This window comes from Oncorhynchus nerka, linkage group LG12, assembly GCF_034236695.1.
Source record: "Oncorhynchus nerka isolate Pitt River linkage group LG12, Oner_Uvic_2.0, whole genome shotgun sequence".
Classification (NCBI taxonomy): Eukaryota; Metazoa; Chordata; class Actinopteri; order Salmoniformes; family Salmonidae; genus Oncorhynchus; species Oncorhynchus nerka.
In genome coordinates, this window is record NC_088407.1 from 57,360,862 (window position 1) to 57,382,393 (window position 21,532).

Here is a 21,532-nt window from a genome sequence, read left to right on the forward strand (position 1 = left end):
AATACTTCTTGTTTTTAAGTTGAGTTTTTTTTGTCTTATTTACTTTCCGTTTTGTACACCAGCTTCAAACAGTTGAAAATACATTATTTTTGGTTATTGAAAATATACTTCACAGCGGTTTAGGTGGTACAATGATTCTCTACACTATACTTGCCTTTTTGTCACATCAATTGAAATTAGGTGAACTATTAGAATTTTTACAGCCATGAAATGGTGAAGCGATTTCTGCATAGTGCATCTTTAATACACATTCATTATTCACTACCCTGTGTTGGTGAATGTGCCTGTGGTTATTTCTGCCCAGGAGACAATGGACAGGGGTTATCTATTCTCTATCCACTGATTCTGTTTGTCCTGCTGCTGATGTAATTATAGTTGGCCCGGGACTTTTCCATAAAGCCAGTGGGTTGTTTGAACGTACTATGAGGGATCAGACATGGTAAAGGGGGCTGGCTTGCTGTCTCAGCCAACAATCACACATTGAGTCATGTTAGCTCTGGAGAGCTCTTTGTTTTTTTGTATGCCTCACTGAAAAGCTGTCCTTTTGTGGTTGTGTGTGTGTCTGTCTCACTTTGTACTTGTCACTCAAAAGCTGATCTACCCTGTTGCTGTTGTGATGTTTGTGTTCTTGTGGGAGGCTGCTTTGCTGACCACAATGTAAAACCTTGTTTCATGTTTGGAGGAAGTAGGTCTGCATGGATATTTTTCATGTGGACATCTTGACCATGTACCGTGCCTTCAGAAAGTATTCACACTCCTTGACTTTTCCCACATTTTGTTGTTACAAAGTGGGATTAAAATTGATGTAATTTTAATTTTTTTGTCAATGATCTACACAAAATACTCTGTCAAAGTGGACATTTTGTAAAAAATGGATGCTAAATAAAACGCTAATAGCTGTATCTTGATTAGATAATTATTCAACCCCCATGTTAGAATCACCTTTGGCAGCAAATACAGCTGTGAGTCTTTCTGGGTAAGACTCGAAGCGCTTTCCACAACTGGATTGTGCTACATTTGCCAAATCTGCCAAATTCTTCAAGCTCTGTCTAATTGGTTATTAATCATTAATAGACAACCATTATCAGGTCTGGCAATAGATTTTCAAGCAGATTTAGGTCAAAACTGTAACTCAACCATTCAGGAACATTGACGGTCTTCTTGGTAAGCAACTTCAGTGTAGATTTGGCCTTGTGTTTTAGGTTATTGTCCTGCTGAAAGGTGAATTCATCTCCCAGTGTCTGTTGGAAAGCAGACTGAACCATGTTTTCAATGTACTTTGCTCATTGTTTTTTAAAATTTTATCCTGAACCTCCACAGTCCTTAACAATCACTCTGTCAATTAGTTAGTATTGTGGAGTAACTACAATGTTGTTCATCCATCCTCAGTTTTCTCCTATCACAGCCATTAAACTCTAACTGTTTTAAAGTCACCATTGTCCTCATGGTGAAATTCCTGAGCGGTTTCCCGTCTCTCCGGCAACTGAGTTAGAAAGGACAGCTGTATCTTTGTAGTGAACGTGTGTATCGATACAGCATCCAAAGTGTTAATAACTTCACCATGCTCAAAGGGATATTCAATGTCTGCACCAATAGGTGCCCTAATTTGCTAGGCATTGGGAGAACCTCCCTGGTCTTTGTGTTTGAAATTCACTGCCTGACTGAGGGACCTTACAATTATCTGTATGTGTGGGGTACAGAGCAGCAGAGATGAGGTAGCCATTCAATAATCATGAAAAACACTATTATTGCAGTTAGTCCATGTAACTTATGTTTTTTTTACTCCTGAACTTATTTAGGCTTCCCATAACAAAGGGGTTGAATACTTATTGACTCAAGACATTTCAGCGTTTCATTTTTGTAAAAATGTATAAAACTTTATTCCACTTTGACATGGGGTATTGTGTGTGTGTAGGCCTGTGACAAAAAAACTCTGAATTTAATCCATTTTCAATTCTGGCTGTAACGTAACAAAAAATGGAAAAAGTCAAGGGATGTGAATATATTCTCAAGGCACTGTATCTTGACGCATGTAGTTGTGTGATTATCATGACCAGTAGTCTATTTTCTGTTCTCACACCTTTTTTTTTTTTTTTGCTTTCACAGAGAGAGGGGTCTGTCTCCCCACAGTGTCTCTTTGGATACTATTTGTGTACATCGAGGCAGCCATCCGATTCAAAGACCTGAAGAACTTCCATGTCGACTTGTGTCGCCCATTTGCTGCACATTGGTAAGTTGTTAAAGGAAATCTCCACCCAAAAACAATATTTTGGTATTTGTTTCATTAGTCCATTGTTGATATAGTCCCAACATGTTTTGCATGTCAGCAATTAAGATTTCAAGATATGTAGCATTCAAAATACAGAAATCTGGGCCAGATTGGTGGAATTTTACTTTAAGTCAAGTTTTTGTCCAAGCTCTGGAGGCAGGTCTGTGTGTAGGCTATCTGTGAGGAAGAATCCTTCTTAGACCCACAGGCCAAGCAGGGGATGGGATTGTTCTGCCCCATTGACTTTCAGAAAACAATATTTCTGCTTGTTAGGCATAATGTACAAGTAATGACTGCTAGATATCCCCCAAGCTCAAAAAGAGAACACGATTACATGCTGGTTTCATTCAGTGTGTAGAATTATGAAAAATATGATCTTCTAAGATGGGGTTTCGGGAATATTTCTGCCCCAGATCTGTAAGGTCATACACACCATTTATAATCTAAGTACTCTCAAAGACCTCTAAGTGGATTTAATGGCATGTATTACGCGCTGTTATGTAGTAATGCAGGATATTAAGGCTTGTAATTCCTCTAGCTTTACATACGGCAGTGATGTTCATTTCCAGGCTTTTTTTCATAGTACCTATGCTTTAAAAAAAAAATATATATTTTATTTTATCTTTATTTAACTAGAGGCAAGTCAGTTAAGAACAAATTCTTATTTTCAATGAAGGCCTAGTGGGTTAACTGCCTGTTCAGGGGCAGAATGACAGATTTGTACCTTGTCAGCTCTGGGGTTTGAACTTGCAACCTTCCGGTTACTAGTCCAACGCTCTAACCACTAGGCTACCCTGCCGCCGTCTCAACTTGTGAACCAGTTTCTTGGATACATCAGGCTGGATGAGTTGTCTGAACTTTGTTCTCGATCGATCTCTCTGTAGCATTGGCTACCCGGTGGTGACGCTGGGCTTTGGCTTCAAGAGCTACGTCAGCTATAAAATGCGCTTAAGAAAGCAGAAGGAGGTGCAGAAGGAGAATGAGTTCTACATGCAGCTCCTGCAACAGGCCCTGCCCCCAGAGCAACAGATGCTACAGAGACAGGAGAGGGAAGCGGAGGAAGGTGAGATGCACGCATGCCTTGCAACAGATGCTCCAGATACCATTAGAAAAGGATGTGGTTCAAGTGATGATCCAAGTGATTGTCCGATTCCTAATAAATATGTACAGGTGAAGTCGGAAGTTTACATACACTTAGGTTGGAGTCATTGAAACTCGTTTTTCAACCCCTCCACAAATTTCTTGCTAACAAACTATATTTTTGGTTAAGTCAGTTAGGACATCTACTTTTACGTAAGTAATTTTTCCCCAAAATTCCAGAAAATTATGTCATGGCTGTTATGTTATGTCAAGTTTCTGATAGGCTGGCTGACATAATTTGAGTCAATTGGAGGTGTACCTGTGGATATATCTCAAGGCCTACCTTTAAACTCATGGGAAAATCAAAAGAAATCAGCCAAGACCTCAGGAAAAAAAATTGTAGACCTCCACAAGTCTGGTTCATCCTTGGGAGCAATTTCCAAACGCCTGAAGGTACCAGGTTCATCTGTACAAACAATAGTACGCAAGTATAAACACTATGGGACCACACAGCCGTTATACCGCTCAGGAAGGAGACGCGTTCTATCTCCTAGAGATGAACATACTTTGGTGTGAAAAGTGCAAAATCAATCCCAGAACAACAGCAAAGGACCTTGTGAAGATGCTTGAGGAAACAGGTACAAAAGTATCTACATCCACAGTAAAACGAGTCCTATATCGACATAACCTGAAAGGCCGCTCAGCAAGGAAGAAGCCACTGCTCCAAAACCGCCATAAAAAAGCCAGACTACGATTTGCAACTGCACATGGGAACAAACCATCCCAACCGTGAAGCACGGGTGTGGCAGCATCATGTTGTGGGGTTGCTTTGCTGCAGGATGGACTGGTGCACTTCACAAAATAGATGGCGTCATGAGGGAGGAAATTTATGTGGATATATTGAAGCAACATCTCAAGACATCAGTCAGGAAGTTAAAGCTTGGTTGCAAATGGGTCTTCCAAATGGTCAATGACCCCAAGCATACTTTCAAAGTTGTGGCAAAATGGCTTAAGAACAACAAAGTTAAGGTTTTGGAGTGGCCATCACAAAGCCCTGACCTCAATCCTGTAGAAAATGTGTGGGCAGAACTGAAAAGGCGTGTGCGAGCAAAGAGGCCTACCTGATTCAGTTACACCAGCTCTGTCAGGAGGAATGGGCCAAAATTCAGCCAACTTATTGTGGGAAGCTTGTGGAAGGCTACACAAAACGTTTGACCCAAGTTAAACAATTTTAAAGGCAATGCTACCAAATACTAATTGAGTTTATGTAAACTTCTGACCCATTGGGAATGTGATGAATCAAATCTGAAATATCATTCTCTACTATTATTCTGACATTTCACATTCTTAAAATAAAGTGGTGATCCAAACTGACCTAAGACAGGGAATTTTTACTAGGATTAAATGTCAGGATTTGTGAAACTTGAGTTTAAATGTATTTGTCTATGTAAACTTCCGACTTCAACTGTATTTAATCTCTCTCCTTTCTGACGTTCACCCTCCAATCAGCTGCAGCAGCTAAAGGGATATCTGAGATGGACTCCGCCCCAGTCTCACAGAATGGGGCACTTGTTGGTAAAAAGACGCCAGCACCGCTACCGGAGCTGGAGTACAGAGAAAAAGGGAAAGAGGGCCGCGAGGCCAAGAAGCAACACAATAGCATCCTGCCGTCATCGGTAGACTCTAAACTCCAGGAGATGGAGTACATGGAGAACCATATGAACAACAAGAGACTGACCACAGAACTGGTGGGCAGCACAGAGAACCTGCTGCTGAAGGAGGAGAACTCCTCTTCCTCCTGCTCCTCCTCCTCATCCTCCTCCTCGAAAAACTACAAGAACGCTAGTGGCAACACCGCAATTAACTCCTCGCCCCGCGGACACAGTGCCACCAACGGCAGCGTCCCCTTGTCCGCCCCTTCCTCCTCTTCCTCTGGGAAGAAGCAGAAGTGTGCAATGGGGAAGGGTCCAGCAGCGGGCTCCCACAGGGACTCAACAGACAACTGCATCCCCAACAATCAGCTGAGCAAGCCTGAGGCGCTCGTACGGTAAGAGCACTTATATGCAGATGCACATACTGCATGCATCTGGTTGAGCTGGCTGAAGGTGCTCTTATGATAAGAGCATATTATATACACAGCACAGTATGTACAGCACACTTACCTGGTTAAGCGAGTTTAACACGCACCCATTAGAGAAGTCTACGGCACTAGTACAGTAGAGAGAACACATCATCCAAACACAAACAGCTGTGCTTGCTTGAGGCCACTCACTCACACACACACACTCACTCATTAAGGCATCCACGTGCTTCCCAGCCGGAACAGTTCATGCATATATTATGACATTTTGTGACGTTTTGGTCTTCGGCAAGGGTTTCTTCGGTTGTTCGTGCACATGCCATTTTTTTTATCAATGCAATCTAAAGTTGGTAGCCAAATTCTACGCCCCTTCGTCAGTGATTGGTCAACAGTAGGGATTCTTCAATGAAGTGTTCAATGAGAGACTAATTCATTCGTTTTCATGCAAATGTTTTCACTTGAAAAATACTATTGTACTATTGGTGTTTTTCAAGTGAAATACTTTAAGGGAGTATGCGAGCACACTCGTTTGGTTCGTCTAGCCAAAGCATGTTGAATGTCACACCTGGATGTCAGTTCTCATATTCTCAAAGTATTAGTAACTTGCTGATACATGATGGCTGCATGGGATGCTTCCCCTTACCAGATGTTATGTGAGTGTGGAGCCAGTCCCTGACACCTCAAACTAACCCAGGCTCCAGATAGATAGGCGTTAAGTAGAGCTGTTTCCACTGTGTGGGCTGGGGTGTGAGAAACTTGGACTGTTAAAATATATGGTTTGCCACAAAATGATGCTGACTGAAAAGGAGAACCTTGAGTTTAAGATGGCTGTGTCAGCCTGTTTTGTGTCTGTAGTTGTTCAGCTGGGTATATAATGTGAGAAGAAAGTCAAAGTTGGTGTGGCAAGTTGTCATGGTGTTCAGGGTAATACACATTCATATGTACCCTGCATTTGCCACACTCTGACGAGTGGATTCCCTGGCTTACATTATTGGTACACTGTGTTTTTGTTGTATACAAATATGGCTGAATAGACACTTGGCTAGCATGTTTCTTATTGGTCAGATGTTGCTTTTTGCATTGATTGTACACTCATAATGATAACAAATCTGTGGATTTCTAGTATTTTTAGCCTTTGTTTAAAGAACTTCTGACTCCAAAGGAAAAAGTAAACCGACCAAAGAACTGTAGGTTAAAGAAAAGCAAGCAATTTTGAAGTGAGAACTTAAAGCAAGAACCGTAGTAAAGAAAACAGTTACAGTTAAAACAACAATTTGGAACATATTGAAAAAGAGAAACCACCAGTGACAATCAATCGGCAACGATCTGATTGGCCAAGGAAAACAACTGACAATTGACCGAAACCCTAAAACATCTGTCAGTGAAATGGCCAACAGGCACAATCTACCATCAGCAGGAGGCTTTGACAGCAGAATAACAGGCTATAGCAAAATGCAAACCATTCAGCAGCAGCAGAACATAAGACAGGTTAGAAATGTGCTAAGAAGTACAAAGATTGCCCTACTGAAACAGCAGATGAAACCAAGGTAAACCTTTTTACCAAAGACTGGAGAAATAAAGGAACTGTGGATGATACAAAGCTACTGTATGCACTATGCAGAAACATCATGTCCCGGGTGGCAGTAGCGTCGAGGTGAGAGAAAGGTGGCATCCTATGACTGTTCCACGTTGAAAGTCACTGAGCTCTTCAGTAAGTGTGTGTGTGTGTATCAGAGGGGTTGGGAGGGGAAAGCAGAAGAGAAATTTCCATCTCATATGCACTAATAAAGTACATCTTATTTTAAAATTGTCTAACTCCTCTCCCTTTCCCCTCCGCTTCTCTTCCTCATCATCCCTTCTTTCTCCATTTATTTCCTTGCACCTTCAAACAAACCCTGCAGGCTGGAGCAGGATGTGAAGAAGCTGAAGGCGGACCTGCAGGCCAGCAGACAGGTGGAGCAGGACTTGCGCAGTCAGATCGGCTCCCTGAGCAGTGCTGAGCGCTCCATACGCTCTGAGCTGGGCCAGCTGCGACAAGAGAATGAGCTGCTGCAGAACAAGTGAGTGGCACAGGTCAAAGGTCATACATGACTGGATCTGATCACCTGCTGGGACTAGGATCAGGAGCTTTTTCTTGTCGGGTCACGTAGTCAGGAAAAACTAGCTGGGACCGAAGGTCATAAGGGTTATCATACAGCTTTTTTCATGTAAGCTCAAGAGGCTAAAAACACTGGGTTTAGCTTGGAATGCCCTCGTCGAAATGACTTTGTCCAGGGTCAGGAAGAGCTAGTTTGAAATTTAGTGATAACTCTGTGCTAAGACATTCAGGAGTGGGGGAGGACTGACAGGATGGATTTTCTTGAATCATAAATAATTAGTGAAGGTTATGGATGAGGATCCAGTCTACTGCTCGTCTCAGTGCATGCATGTGAAAGCTTGAGTCTCTGGCAGGCTTCAAATCACAGCAGTCCAGACTGGAGCAGAGGGAGCACTTAGGCATCTGGCTGCTTTAATTGTCCAATTAAGTCATTATTGACCAAATGGGATTCCTGTGTGTCCTAGGTGCAGAATCGCATTAGTGGAAACCAAGACTGTTGTCAGGGCTTGCTTGGTTGTAGCAAGATATTTTCGAGTTGCGTCGGGGACAATTCTATAATTTTAGCTAACCCTTTTCCTAACCTTCATTATCCGAACCTCCTAAGCTGCTACAAAAAGTCCCTTCTGCTCGTCAAAACCGGCAGACCTGCCCTGAGAGCAGTGTGAAGTATCCACTAATGTGATACAGCTTCGTAAGTGAGGACCACCCTAATAGGGCAGTTATCATGTACTTACAGACACAAACTCCAGTTGTTATGGCCAGTTAATCATGTGATGCAATTAAAGGGGAGGTGACAGCCTACCCCTAATGACCAGCTGATTCCTATTCAATCTCATCAGAGCCTGAATTCACTCACTCACTCATTCATTCTGTCTGTTGGTAGAGACTGGAGCACAAGGCTCTGTTGGATTATGTTAGTCTATGGATTACTGAAGTACTGCGAAATGGTTGGACTGTTGGCTTGTTTACCCAACTGACCAGCCAACCTGTCATCTAACTGACCATACTCTACAATGCATAGACTCAGTGGTTACTTACACTCATGAACATGGTTAGCTTTTAGTGCTATTGTTCTCACACACACACACCCTGGGGTGGGATGGAGTCCCACTAGCTCACATGGTCTGTGGCTGCTGTGTGTGTGCAGGCTCCATAACGCTGTCCAGGCCAAGCAGAAGGACAAACAGGCTGTGGGCCAACTGGAGAAGAGGCTCAAGGTTGAGCAGGAGGCCCGCACCAATGCAGAGAAACAGCTTTCAGATGAGAAGAAACGCAAAAAGCTGGAAGAGGCCACCACAGCTAGAGCCGTCGCACTAGCAGCAGCATCCAGGTAATAGTTCCCCATAAATAATCTGCTATCAGTTGTTGTTAGCCAGTTTCAAGCTATTCCCTGCTGTTAGTATAGGTGTGATCCCTCTCTCTGTCTGCTCCACAGGGGGGAGTGCACAGATACGCTGAGGAGGCGGATCACGGAACTGGAGACTGAGTGTAAGAAGCTGACCATGGATATCAAGCTCAAAGAAGATCAGATCAGAGAGCTGGAGATGAAAGTACAGGTGAGGATCACTGTTCAGTTAAGACTCGGGTATGTTTTGTTGGCGGCCTTTTGACGTCAACATCAGTTTTGGTTAAAGTAACGCAAAATGTTAACTCATGCACACCTGCTGTACACTGGCACACAGACAATGCCACTTGTACTGATGTTCTCTCCCTCTCTCAGGAGCTCCACAAGTATAAAGAGAATGAGAAGGACACGGAAGTGCTGATGTCAGCGCTTTCGGCCATGCAGGATAAGACCCAGCACCTGGAGAACAGCCTGTCTGCAGAGACCCGCATCAAACTGGACCTGTTCTCAGCACTGGGTGACGCTAAGAGACAGCTGGAGATCGCACAAGGTCCGTGTTCAGCCTGGGTCCAGCACCTTTGCAATACTGCCTCAGTCCCACCTATCTCCTACTAAATGTGATTGATGTAGAATAGTTTGCACAACATTATGAATGTCTAATCTGAAAGTTTCTTGCTGGGTGTGTCTGTCTCCTAGGTCAGATCCTGCAGAAGGACCAGGAGATCAAGGACCTGAAGCAGAAGATAGCTGAGGTGATGGCTGTCATGCCCAGCATCTCCTACACAGCTGACAGCAGCAACATGACTCCTGTGGCCCCCCACTACTCTTCCAAGTTCATGGACACCAGTCCTTCCGGCCTGGACCCCAACGCCTCTGTCTACCAGCCCCTCAAAAAGTGAACGCTCCTTCCATCCTCTTTTTTTTTTTTTTTTTTTTTTCAAGCCCACCTACAGATCTGCTTGTCATGTCTGCGGCTGAGAACTTTTTTGTTTTTTGTGGGGGGGGGTCTGAAGGATGTTGTATTGTGACTGTATTTGTTGTAGTTAAAACAAAAAAAGGTCTATGGGACATCTCATGTCGACTAGGAATTCCCAGTTGTGTTTCTGCTTGTAAATGTCTAGTGAAACCTCAGAATTGGGCGTGGATCTTATCTAGGGCGTTTCAGCCCCCCCCTCCCCATCTACTCCACCTGCTACCAGTTACTTGGTCTCTGGCCTTCGGATTGGGTAATTTTGGTGTCGATTTCATTTATTTTAGAGTTGGGATGTGGATCTCTGTTAGCAGGAGTGCTCACCCTTATTTCTATGTAATAAATTCTGATCGCTGAGAACAGATATCAGTTCATTTTTAAGGTAAGAAGGTACCATCAGTATGCCCAGAGGACTGTAGCGCAACATTGGCGTGGACTCTAGTCCTGTTTTGTCAATTATTATCAGAGACCAAATTGAAACTTCCATTGGCTGTTCTTGGGTTTTGTGGTATTGTTTTTTTTTTAATGTTAGAAAGTGGATTGTGTGGTCTCTCCTTTTTCACTTGTTTCACAAAAAGTTAGGAAAATCACTTTGAGATGAGAACAGAGCTGTACCAAGACGTTATTTGTTTCAATAACGAGATGTCAAAGTAAACGATCCACAACAACCCCTAAATGTTGAGTATCAACTGCAAAATTACATTTATTTCTCTCAAAGCCCCCTAATTTCCACGATCCTGTCGAAAAGAGTGTTAAGCAAAGACAGTATTGTGAAGTTCATGTATAATATGCCTCTCTAAACCCAGAATAGTCTCTCACAAATTGTCATGATCACAGTGCCTTGAGACAAGGCCTCAGTGGTGGGAGTCAATATCTGGCTATGCCAGAAAGGACTGAATTGCAGGGCGTTCCAACCACAAATACAATTTTACCCCTAACCTGGACCCTAACCTTCGGTTCAGAACAGATAGCCCATCTACTTGCTCAACAGTTCTGACGATATGGCCATTTTGTCTGTTCTAGCATGGTCATGTTACTCCTTTACAGTGTGTTGATATGGTAATGTTAGCCACTACGAAGTCTACTGCAAACAGGTCCCAGGCTCCCAGCATGGCCTCTCCCCTGCATCCAACTATAACACATCTCTCTGCTGTAAACTCTTGTTCTGTTGGTTGAACTATTGTCCCTACGTATGTTTTTTATTGATTTGACTTCATTTGCACTGTTGAAAAAAACCTGTTTGACAGGGAAAACTGATGGATTTTGTGCAATGTGTACAAGAAACAAGACTCTGGAAATGCCAAACAAGAGACATAATTTATTTCCACTGAATTTTGCATAGAAAATTCTTCATCGGGCTCCTTTTATTGCTGAATACTCAACTTCAGCCCATGTGCCAAGAATGGATTGCTTGTTTTCTAGTAATATGTGCTATCCAGGAATGTACTGCATTCTGTGTTTGACAAACGTCCTCTTACTGACTTGTCTGAAGTATGTCAAGCAGGTGGGAAAATGCTCACCTGTTTGTAGTAGACTGTTTACGTAGTTGAAAGTAAGGGACTTTATTTTTGTGAATGTTACAGTATTGGCAACTGCCTGGGCCATGGGTGTTAAGAACCGTCTACAGTTGTTTCCTTACTCCTCTTTTTGGTATTGTTATATCCTGCAGGGAGGAATAGCTTGAGTCTGTGGTTTTGCAGTCATCTGAAATGGTGATTTTGTGTGTGTGGTTATGACCAACTGTATATGGAAAATGTTTTGCTCAGTGCTACGTATGTCATTGGCTCAACTGATGTTGAAAGTATAAAACGTTTTTGTTTTCTATGCCCACCCGCAGTCACTGCTCTGTTTCTCCCCGGGTCTGACCTTGGCTGCGCTCTGAGGTTAACAAGGAATAAATTATTTTCTTGCAAATTTTCTCAGTCTGGAGTTTCTTTCCTTGTCCTTTATGACATACAGTTGAAGTCGGAAGTTTACATACACTTAGGTTGGAGTCATTAAACAAATTTTTCAACCACTCCACAAATTTCTTGAATGATATCATGGCTTTAGAAGCTTCTGATATGTTAATTGACATCATTTGAGTCAATTGGAGGTGTACCTGTGGCTGTATTTCAAGGCCTACCTTCAAACTCCGTGCCTCTTTGCTTGACATCATGGGAAAATCGAAAGAAATCAGCCAAGACCTCAAATTGTTGACCTCCACAAGTCTGGTTCATCCTTGGGAGCAATTTCCAAATTGCAAGTTCATCTGTATAAACAATAGTACACCAGTATAAACACCATGGGACCACGCAGCCGTCATACCGCTCAGGAAGGAGACGCGTTCTGTCTCCTAGAGATAAATGTACTTTGGTGCAAAAAGTGCAAAACAACAGCAAATGACCTTGTGAAGATGCTGGAGGAAACAGGTACTAAAGTATATATATTCACAGTAAAACAAGTCCTATATCGACATAACCTGAAAGGTCGCTCAGCAAGGAAGAAGCCACTGCTCCAAAACTGCCATAATAAAGCCAGACTACGGTTTGCAACTGCACATGGGGACAAAGATTGTACATTTTGGAGAAATGTCCTCTGGTCTGACGAAACAAAAATAGAACTGTTTGGCCATAATGACCATCGTTATGTTTGGAGGAAAAAGGGGGAGGCTTGTAAGCCAAAGAACACCATCCCAACCGTGAAGCACGGGGGTGGCAGCATCATGTTGTGGGGTTGCTTTGCTGCAGGAGGGACCGGTGCACTTCACAAAATAGATGGCATCATGAGGGAGGAAAATTATGTGGATATATTGAAGCAACATCTCAAGACATCAGTCAGGAAGTTAAAGCTTGGTCGCAAATGGGTCTTCCAAATTGACAATGACCCCAAGCATACTTCCAAAGTTGTGGCAAAATGGTTTAAGGACAACAGAGTCAAGGTATTGGAGTGTCCATCACAAAGTCCTGACCTTAATCCTATAAAAAAAAACTGGGCAGAACTGAAAAACCGTGTGCAAGCAAGGAGGCTTACAAACCTGACTCAGTTACACCAGCTCTGTCAGGAGGAATGGGCCAAGATTCAACCAACTTTTTGTGGGAAGCTTGTGGAAAGCTACCCAAAACATTTGACCCAAGTTAAACAATTTAAAGGGAATGCTACCAAATACTAATTGAGTGTATGTAAACTTCTGACCCACTGGGGATGTGATGAAAGAAATAAAATCTGAAATATATCATTCTCTATTATTCTGACATTTCACATTCTTAAAATAAAGTGGTGATCCTAACTGACCTGAAACAGGGAATTTTTACTAGGATTAAATGTCAGGAATTGTGAAAAACTGAGTTTAAATGTATTTGGTTAAGGTGTATGTAAATGTCCGACTTCAACTGTACATAAACATCATCAGGCAGTAGAGTGATCTGTGACGTTTGAAAGGGCAATTAAATGTTACTGTAGTCTCACCCCCACTAGGAGGCAGTGTCCATCTCTTTAGTGTTCAAAAGCCTCTGTAACCTCAACTCACATGTTCAGCTGAGAGGTTTCTCTAACTTAAACGTGAATCAGTGTGTTTTTATTTTTACATTTTTTTTTACAGTCTCATCTGAGATTAAATCAAATCACATTAAATCACAGCTAATAAACTAGCTGCCTCTGTGCAATAGGCTGTTTAGCCAGGCTTGGTAGACATAAGAAGGTAATTAGTGGAGGACGCAAGGCTAATATATTGATGGCCTTAATCCTCAGACCAGTCTGGGCACTTAAGCCCACCACCCCATTTATTCTGTCACCGACCCCTCTATGCATTCTCTAGCCACATCTTTGGCTGTCTGAGAGCCACAGATAAATAGATGAGGCGTTAGAACAACCTCAAAGCCAATGATTTCTAAGTGAAGGAACTCTAAATGGAAACAAATTATGGGCTGGTTGCATATTTTCATTTTGATCATTCATATGCATTGGGGAAAATGTAAGAGAAGAGAAGGGAGTAGCTTTGCCAGCGACAGTCTTTCAATGGTAGAAAACAAGCTTGCGTGGCAAGTATCGGTGCATTGCATTTCTGGTTCTTCAACATTATACTCTAAATGAACCCTTTTAACATGATGCATGAAAGCACTTTACAAAGAGTTTCTTCACATGCTTTATATGCAAATACTTTTATGGGAGTATTGTTGCGGCTGTTTCTATACACTTGATCTGCATGGGCATTCCTCACTGTAAGGAATAGAGGCCTCAAACCATGCATATTTGACCAACTCACATAGAGGAACCTTATCAGGAATAAAACTGCAGCATTCTAAGAATGAATTGCATGTCCTGAGTGCGTTATTGCACTTGTTCCAAGTTAACATCTCCATTTGGCACATCTACCGTTTGGATTTGACACAGTAGATTATAATGGGTCTTTTCAAGCAATCTGAATCTGGCAAAGTATGCAGTAAACAAAGCATGAAGCCATTATGCAATGTAAATTTAGTCTCATCAGCATTTTGATTTGTTTAGATTATTTTGTCTGCTATGGCCAGACTGTGGAAATAAAGTTGAGGAATGACAGCATTACATTTTCTGTCTTTTCTCTGCCTACCTAATAAACATATGTCAAAGAAGAAATGACCAGATTAAAAATACTCTCTCGGTTGCTCTGGTCATAAAATGTTGCCTTTGGAAATGAGAGCAATGCGAAACAATTAAATCGATATCATCTACTGTGCTTCCAATGATGTGAAATAGTAGAGGCCATTGGTGTGAATAATGTGGGCAGACCCAGCGGAAGAAGGGTAGGTCTATTTCTCCATGAGGGGACAACCAGTACTCTTGTGGATAGACTTGCTGCTCACAACAGATTACGACAATGGCAGTTATACTGTCAAACTGTATTTATTAAACAAACAGGATGTGCATGAATTATAGTTAAGTAGTAACTACATTATACGTGAATACCATTACACATTAATAATTATATTTTACAGTCCCCCCTGCCAGCAGAGCAAGATATGGCTACATTAGCATCTTGTATCAAATATCTGCCTTCAGTGACTGCCTACCTACTCACCTGAACCTGATCCACTGTGTCTCTCTCTTTTTGCTAAATTCATTGATTCTGAAAAATGTCTGCTATACTCAAACTTTGAACAGGGTCTCGCTCTGGAGCTGAGATTTATTGGCAGTACAAAGAACTTTTAGAACCTTCCAGGCTTTCATCAAATGATGTGGGTATAAGCACACATCATGGAACTGTACATCTGAAGGAGATGTATGTGTTATTGCAAGAGATATATCTATTGAATCTGGGTTTTGATTTGGTTTCGTTATCACCAGAGTGAACAGAGTCCCTTGGTATTAGATGCTAGTTTTATTGCTCATACAAGGTAAAGCTTTGTTTGATCTGTAGCGTCTGATTCATGTCAAATGAGCTCTTTGTCATTTGTACTGTACTGTACATACTGTAACTCAGCTCTTACTATATCTGTGGCCTGTCATCTCCCCTAGAAATCTGGAAGTGCCAGATTTTTTACATTCCAAACCCCTGAGTGCACAATGTGAATAGACAATGACTGTTGATTTAAACTCAAGGAAATCCAATGTGGAAAGTTCACCTTGTGGATAACATCCATAATGTTATCCATTATAGATGTTGGTTGATTAAAGATATTAGAAAAATGGAAACAGTCATCATATGCTCATGTGTGGGAATCACAGTTTCATTACTCAGATTTAACTACAACCAACATTTAAATATGTATATTGAGGACAAACAGTCACCTTTCCTTCATGAATCTAGGGAAGAAGAAATAGCTTTTGTTATGGCCTTTGGAGGGAGATGTATGAGTGAATGTGACACCCATGAGTCCTATCCACATAGCTCTGCCTCCAGACTGGTGAACATGTCACCCAGAGCATGCCAGGGAGGGACCGAGTAGTCTGGAGGGACCAGCTGAGGTGAGCTGGGGTCTATGGTGATGGAGCAGAGGCCCACTGACACTGCCCTGAGGAACTGGTTTGACAGTTTTTTTCACCAGCAGCTGTGGGGCTTGGGTAGAACGGGTCTTGGGTTACACAAGGGGAGGGAAGAGGGACCAGGGTAGAAATGTATATTAAATAAATGTCTAACTTGAGAGAAAATCTAAAGATTTGAAATATGTATCAAATTAATGTGTAATTTGAGATTAAATCCATCACCTGTGTGCAGTGCACATCATCTCTTGATGACACATATTGTAGCCCATCTATGATCTTTCTCCATGACAGGAGTCATGTCAATTCAGTCTTTAATAAATAAATATAATTGATAACAAAATAATATAAGGCGACTGGGAATTCATTAATCTAGTCTACATATTCATCATGCCCATAACCTCATTATTTAACCACACTTCGTTTATGCAAATTATATTAACCCATGAAAACACATACATTTATATATTTCACCTTAAATTCTGTTCCACTGAACATAATTTGTTGATATTTTTGACAAACTATCCGAATAACTTGGAATATTATTTCAGATGTATACATTTCAGTCACTGTGAAGGCTTCGCCTGTGCAAGCTTCGAGGGCAGCGACCTCGCTCGTGCGATACCACAAATACACGTCATATACATTATCCGGTTAATTTACATATAACACCGCCCAGAGTGGGGATGAACATCATAATCCATTTATTCTGGGCTGTCTCTGAAGTAGAATACAAAAAACAGCTGGAAAAGTTTGGGAGAGTGTGTGACGAACAGGGCCAAGTGCTTCGAGAGACAAGAACCGAAGCTTGTTGGGCTCTTTGCCCCAATTTTGGATTACGGTATGGACGCTTTGAAGTCGGCTGGAAGGGCAATAATTCGGAGCCCCAGTCTCGCTAAACAGTCATGGGGTGTAGGCAGACATAAAAGTAAGTATTGGAAGCGAGTTGATTAGCTAGCAAGTGGATACAAGGTTAGCGAAAATGGCTGATGACTAGTCTTTTCTATGTAGCTACTAATAATGCTAATAACCTAGGATCCACCTAGCTAACGTCATATACTAACGTTACTCCGTTTCCTGTATCCCCCCTCTGTAAAGTTAAGTACATACTTGATCGTGGGAATCGTAGCTAACAGGCGACTGACTGTATGGTATGCATTGCGGTTTTCCATGACTGCCAATGGATCATTTGTTATGAAATGTGTTTAAAACGTGACAATTTTTTTCCTTAGGGAGCGTGTCTCCCGTGTTGGCTTGTCAAGAACCTGACAGACCGTCAAATGCGTCGCCAAAATGGCCATGCATGCCAACTTTGTGTACCGGTGTTACGATACTGTTTGGTAACTTAACTAACTAACTAGCATGCTCAATATCTGACTTCGAAACACTAATCATTTGATATTCAACTGATGATGGCAGGTTGTGTAAATGTCATGTAAACACCTTACTCTGCTTATCTTAATCGTCATAAGGTCAAAATTGAAGTAAACATACGCTGGTTAAAACACCTGGTTTCCTGAACAATCTTTCAAATATTACTTGGACACCTCAATCGACGTTCTAGCGGTGTATTTGATCTGCGCATGTGCTTGCAACAACCGAGCGAGCATCCCTATTTAGCGCGAGTGAAGTGAGTTCGGAACAACTGAATGTATCGGACGTTTTAATCGAACTATTATATGAATATGTCTATCCACGATTCCATTGTTGTGTGCATGTAACTGTATTCATTTTTTTGAGTTCATTTTCTTTTGGTTTATATAATGGTAGGTAACAAACTAGTTAAGTGTTTTTTTCACAGACGTGAAGAACGTCTATTCCGCCACGTCACCGTGGAGTGGAACTAGCATGCATCGTTCTGCTATTTTAGACTGGTCTAGATCATGGAATACTCTTGGTTATTACCTGTTACATTCACTTCGATTTTGGAACTCGAGCAGGTTCAGGGCTTGAAAGGAATGGGAGCTAAGAAGAGCACCGAACACGAAAGTGACTCAAAACAAACCTGGCAACACGCTGTTGCTATGTGCTAAAAAAATGTGTGAAGTAGTGGTGGTGTTTTTTTTTTTTAAAGGGGGCTCGATTTAGTTTCAGTTTTGGGTAACATTATGTAGCCTATAAGCACACCAAGTGACCCCTTTTAAACACACAGGATCAACACTTCGTAAATTGGCTGAAATAATTATTTTAGCAGAAATGACTCCAGCCCAGCCATTGTTACATTGGCTGCTGTAGGTTCATTCACATCAGTCGATCTACAAATATTAGCTATACAATTGTAATGATATAGCCCTGAAATGGGGGGGGGGGACTATAACAAATTATTCACACTGACAAGTAGCATCAGCGACTGTTCAGTCAGTTTGTATTGATGAATTGCATAAAATGAACAACTCTTTACATATCTCTATTCTCAAATGACATAGCATTCATATTTGTATTCCTAGGCATTACTAATCAAACTCCACAAAAAAACGGAATCAATAGAGCACACAGATGATCGATCAGATGACATTCACATGAATTATTAGAATATTACTTGCTATTCTGTTTTATCAGTGATGTAGTGGTAAACTAAACGCCAGTAGGTGACCGTGGTAAGACAACCACTAATATAAATTAAAACATGACTTTTCTAGAACTGTATTGTTTGCGTTTTAAGATGTGGAGATGTTCATATTGAAACATATTTTTTTAGTTCCTAACTTGTTTGATACAATTTGTACAGATTCTCTCAGGAGGCCCCAGATGGGGCTCGACCCAAAGTTTGGGGTTGTCACGAGTTACCACAGTCACAAAGTCAAAATGGGCTATAGCCTATTGTAAAAATTACTAAAAACGAACATTTGCTTTTTGGTCATAATTTAAGGTTAGTTATAAGGTTAGCAGTATGGTTAAGGTTTAAAATCAGATTTTAACAAGATGCATTGTAGAAATGGGTGGGTTTTAGTTATAACTTGTGGCTGTGATAACTAGGGACTACCGAAGTTTGGGAACCACTGTACCAGTAGTGGAAAAAGTACCCAATTGTCATACTTGAGTAAAAGTAAAGATACCTTTTTAATAGAAAATGACTCAAGTAAAAGTCACCCAGTAGAATACTACTTGAGTAAAAGTATTTTGGTTTTAAATATACGTGAGTATCAAAAGCAAAAGTGTAAATAATTTAAAATTCCTTACATTAACCTAACCAGACAGCACCATTATCTTGTTTATATAAAACAAATGTATTTACGGTTAGCCAGGGTCACACTCCAACACTCAAACAAAGCATGTGTGTTTAGTGAGTCCGCCAGATCAGAGGCAGTAGGTGAGTGTGTGAATTGGACCATTTTCCTGCTAAGCATTCAAAATGTAACAAGTACTTGTGGGTGTCAGGGAAAATGTATGGAGTAAAAGTATATTGTTTTTAGGAATGTTGAATAAAATGTACAGATACCCCCACCCCACCTGGCCTGCATTGTACTAATCTCTCTGCTTGCTTCCTTTCTCTCTCTATCTCCTCTGCTTCGTCTTGCATGCATTGCAGCCTCACCACTGAGTGACCAATCACATCCCAGTCTCTTAGAAGCCTACTCTCTTTAAAGCAAAGTTATTAATGAGAACTTAGTAGCCTTTTCTTCTTTTTTTTTTTGCTCCTGTTGAGGTAGACTCTGTTATAACTTTAGCTTTTTACTTCATCTTTCTAGCTGGCTAAATAATACTAGCCAGAGCCTTAAATGTTACTGCTATATAATTCTCTTTCAACAGCTAACCATCTGACTGACATATCTAAAAGCGACTATTTGCCTGGTGTGAGCTCAACCTCCGAGAGTCTGTTTTTGCTTGTTTGGGGGATGACACGGCAGGAGCCGCAGGGCGGTTTTAAAATGGAGCGCAGCGTCTAGTTGCCAACTTGAGCTGCCTCCAAGCTGGGGTAGTTCATTTTACTTAAGGTTATGGCTATGCCCTCGGCCTGTGCAGCGAGAGGGTGGAGTAAAAAGGCGAATCCAAGGGATGTAGGCGAACATAACAAACAAATCACTGTTCATGATTCCACTCATTCAAAAGAGGCAGGCGTGATTCGAACTGTCAGATCAAGACTTTAAGCCTTCTGAGTAGTGATGCACTGACATGACATTTTTGGCCAATACCGATATCCAAAATATTTCTTGCCCAAAAAAAACAACACCGATATTTAATATTTTAGCGGCCTTTTATGCATTCTAGTATAGTTAACACACATGTACGCAGTGGTCTAAGGCACTGCATCTCAGTGCAAGAGGCGTAACTACAGTCCCTGTTTCGAATCCAGGCTGTATCATATCCGGCCGTGATTGGGAGTTCCATAGGGCGGTGCACAATTGGCCCCGCGTCGTTCGGGTTTGGCCGTCATTGTAAATAATTTGTTCTTAACGGACTTGCCTAGTTAAATAAAGGTTACACACACACAAACACTGACCAAAAAGTGATTCTGTTGTCATTTACGTATGTCCCCATTACCAGTAAAATATAATCAAAACCAATTTTTATTCACTGACTTGCTGTGCTGTTTCATTCTTTTGTTCAGTCGTTTCATTCTCAACCAGGATTTTGTCAAGCAGTGAGTGAAGTTTCAGCTCTGTCTGTCCGTGGCCTCTTCCTCGTGCGCACTGTCACTGTGTCCGTTTCCATCTTGTCCAGCTCAGTATGTAGTATGTTGAGCAGGAGTTTCAATTCCATGACAGAGGGTATCATTTCTGCTGCAGGCGCAGCTGATGAGCTTATTTCTCGAGTCAGTTGTTCGAATGGAGTTAGCTAGTGTGTTCATGTTTCAAACATGTTCTCACATGCCATTAAAATGGCAGCAGCGGTATGACAACCAGCACATTCGTGAACATGAAATATGACTTTCCTCAGTACGAAATCCTCGATGACCCACTGTGTTGTCAGACTCCGCATGCCCATGGGGCTGATATCGCTGGTCCAAATGTCCGTCGTGAAGCTAATGGCAGTCACACTTTTGCTGTGTAACTCCGGTAGGGCAACATCTGGAAAAATAGCGCACTTGGTAGTGTGTACCGGTGCTCTACAAGTCGGTGAAAGCCAACATCGCCCACGACAGAATGGTTGACGGTCAAGGGCAATGAATTCCATTATCTTGGCGTTAATGGATTTCACCTTTTGAGTTGTCTCAATTACATTTTGGTACTCTTTCAAATGTCTGCTCGACTTGTTGACTGATCGATCCACACAGCAGACATTGTGGACGAGTTTAGGAATGCTGTGTTGCACGTGTAGCGCAACATTTTACATGGCGTCATTACGTCATGTACCTACGTTATCTAGGTATGCACGTCAGCTTTGACATTGGTTTTGCACATCAGTGGTAAACTAGATTTCAGGCCGATACCAATGTTGGCATTTTTTAGCTAATATCGTCCGCTACCGTTCGATCTTCACTGAAATATCGTGCATCCCTACTTCTGTGGACAAATATATATATATATATATATATCGCACACTAGAAGTCGACCGATTATGATTTTTCAACACCGATACCGATTATTGGAGGACCAAAAAAGTTGATACCGATTTAAATCTGCCGAATATATTTGTAATAATGACAATTACAACAATACTGAATGAAAAAGTAAAAGTGCAATATGTGCTATGTAAGAAAGCTAACGTTTCAGTTCCTTGCTCAGAACATGAGAACATACGAAAGCTGGTGGTTCCTTTTAACATGAGTCTTCAATATTCCCAGGTAACAAGTTTTAGGTTGAAGTTATTAT

At 41.6% G+C, this 21,532-nt stretch overlaps 2 protein-coding genes across 7 annotated transcripts in view; both read left to right on the forward strand.

Annotated features, from left to right (window-relative positions):
• The window catches only part of LOC115138422 (macoilin-2-like), a 33,659-nt gene extending 21,900 nt beyond the window's left edge, over nt 1–11,759 (forward strand). The window contains exons 4-11 of the mRNA XM_029675253.2: nt 2,107–2,230; nt 3,154–3,332; nt 4,859–5,396; nt 7,331–7,489; nt 8,675–8,857; nt 8,963–9,083; nt 9,248–9,422; nt 9,569–11,759. Of these exons, the coding sequence (XP_029531113.2) occupies nt 2,107–2,230; nt 3,154–3,332; nt 4,859–5,396; nt 7,331–7,489; nt 8,675–8,857; nt 8,963–9,083; nt 9,248–9,422; nt 9,569–9,771 (1,682 nt within the window). The 3' untranslated portion in view covers nt 9,772–11,759. The remainder of the gene's footprint in view (nt 1–2,106; nt 2,231–3,153; nt 3,333–4,858; nt 5,397–7,330; nt 7,490–8,674; nt 8,858–8,962; nt 9,084–9,247; nt 9,423–9,568) is intronic.
• Nucleotides 11,760–16,429: 4,670 nt separating this feature from the next.
• LOC115138423 (low density lipoprotein receptor adapter protein 1-B-like) overlaps nt 16,430–21,532 on the forward strand; it is a 59,912-nt gene continuing 54,809 nt past the window's right edge. For 2 of the 6 annotated variants that reach the window (XM_029675257.2, XM_065025672.1), the window contains exon 1: nt 16,432–16,707. In XM_029675257.2, the coding sequence (XP_029531117.1) occupies nt 16,623–16,707 (85 nt within the window). In that variant the 5' untranslated portion in view covers nt 16,432–16,622. Of the gene's footprint in view, nt 16,708–21,532 lie in introns of all 6 variants that reach the window. The other 4 variants (XM_029675259.2, XM_029675258.2, XM_029675254.2 and 1 more) reach the window with 4 other exon arrangements.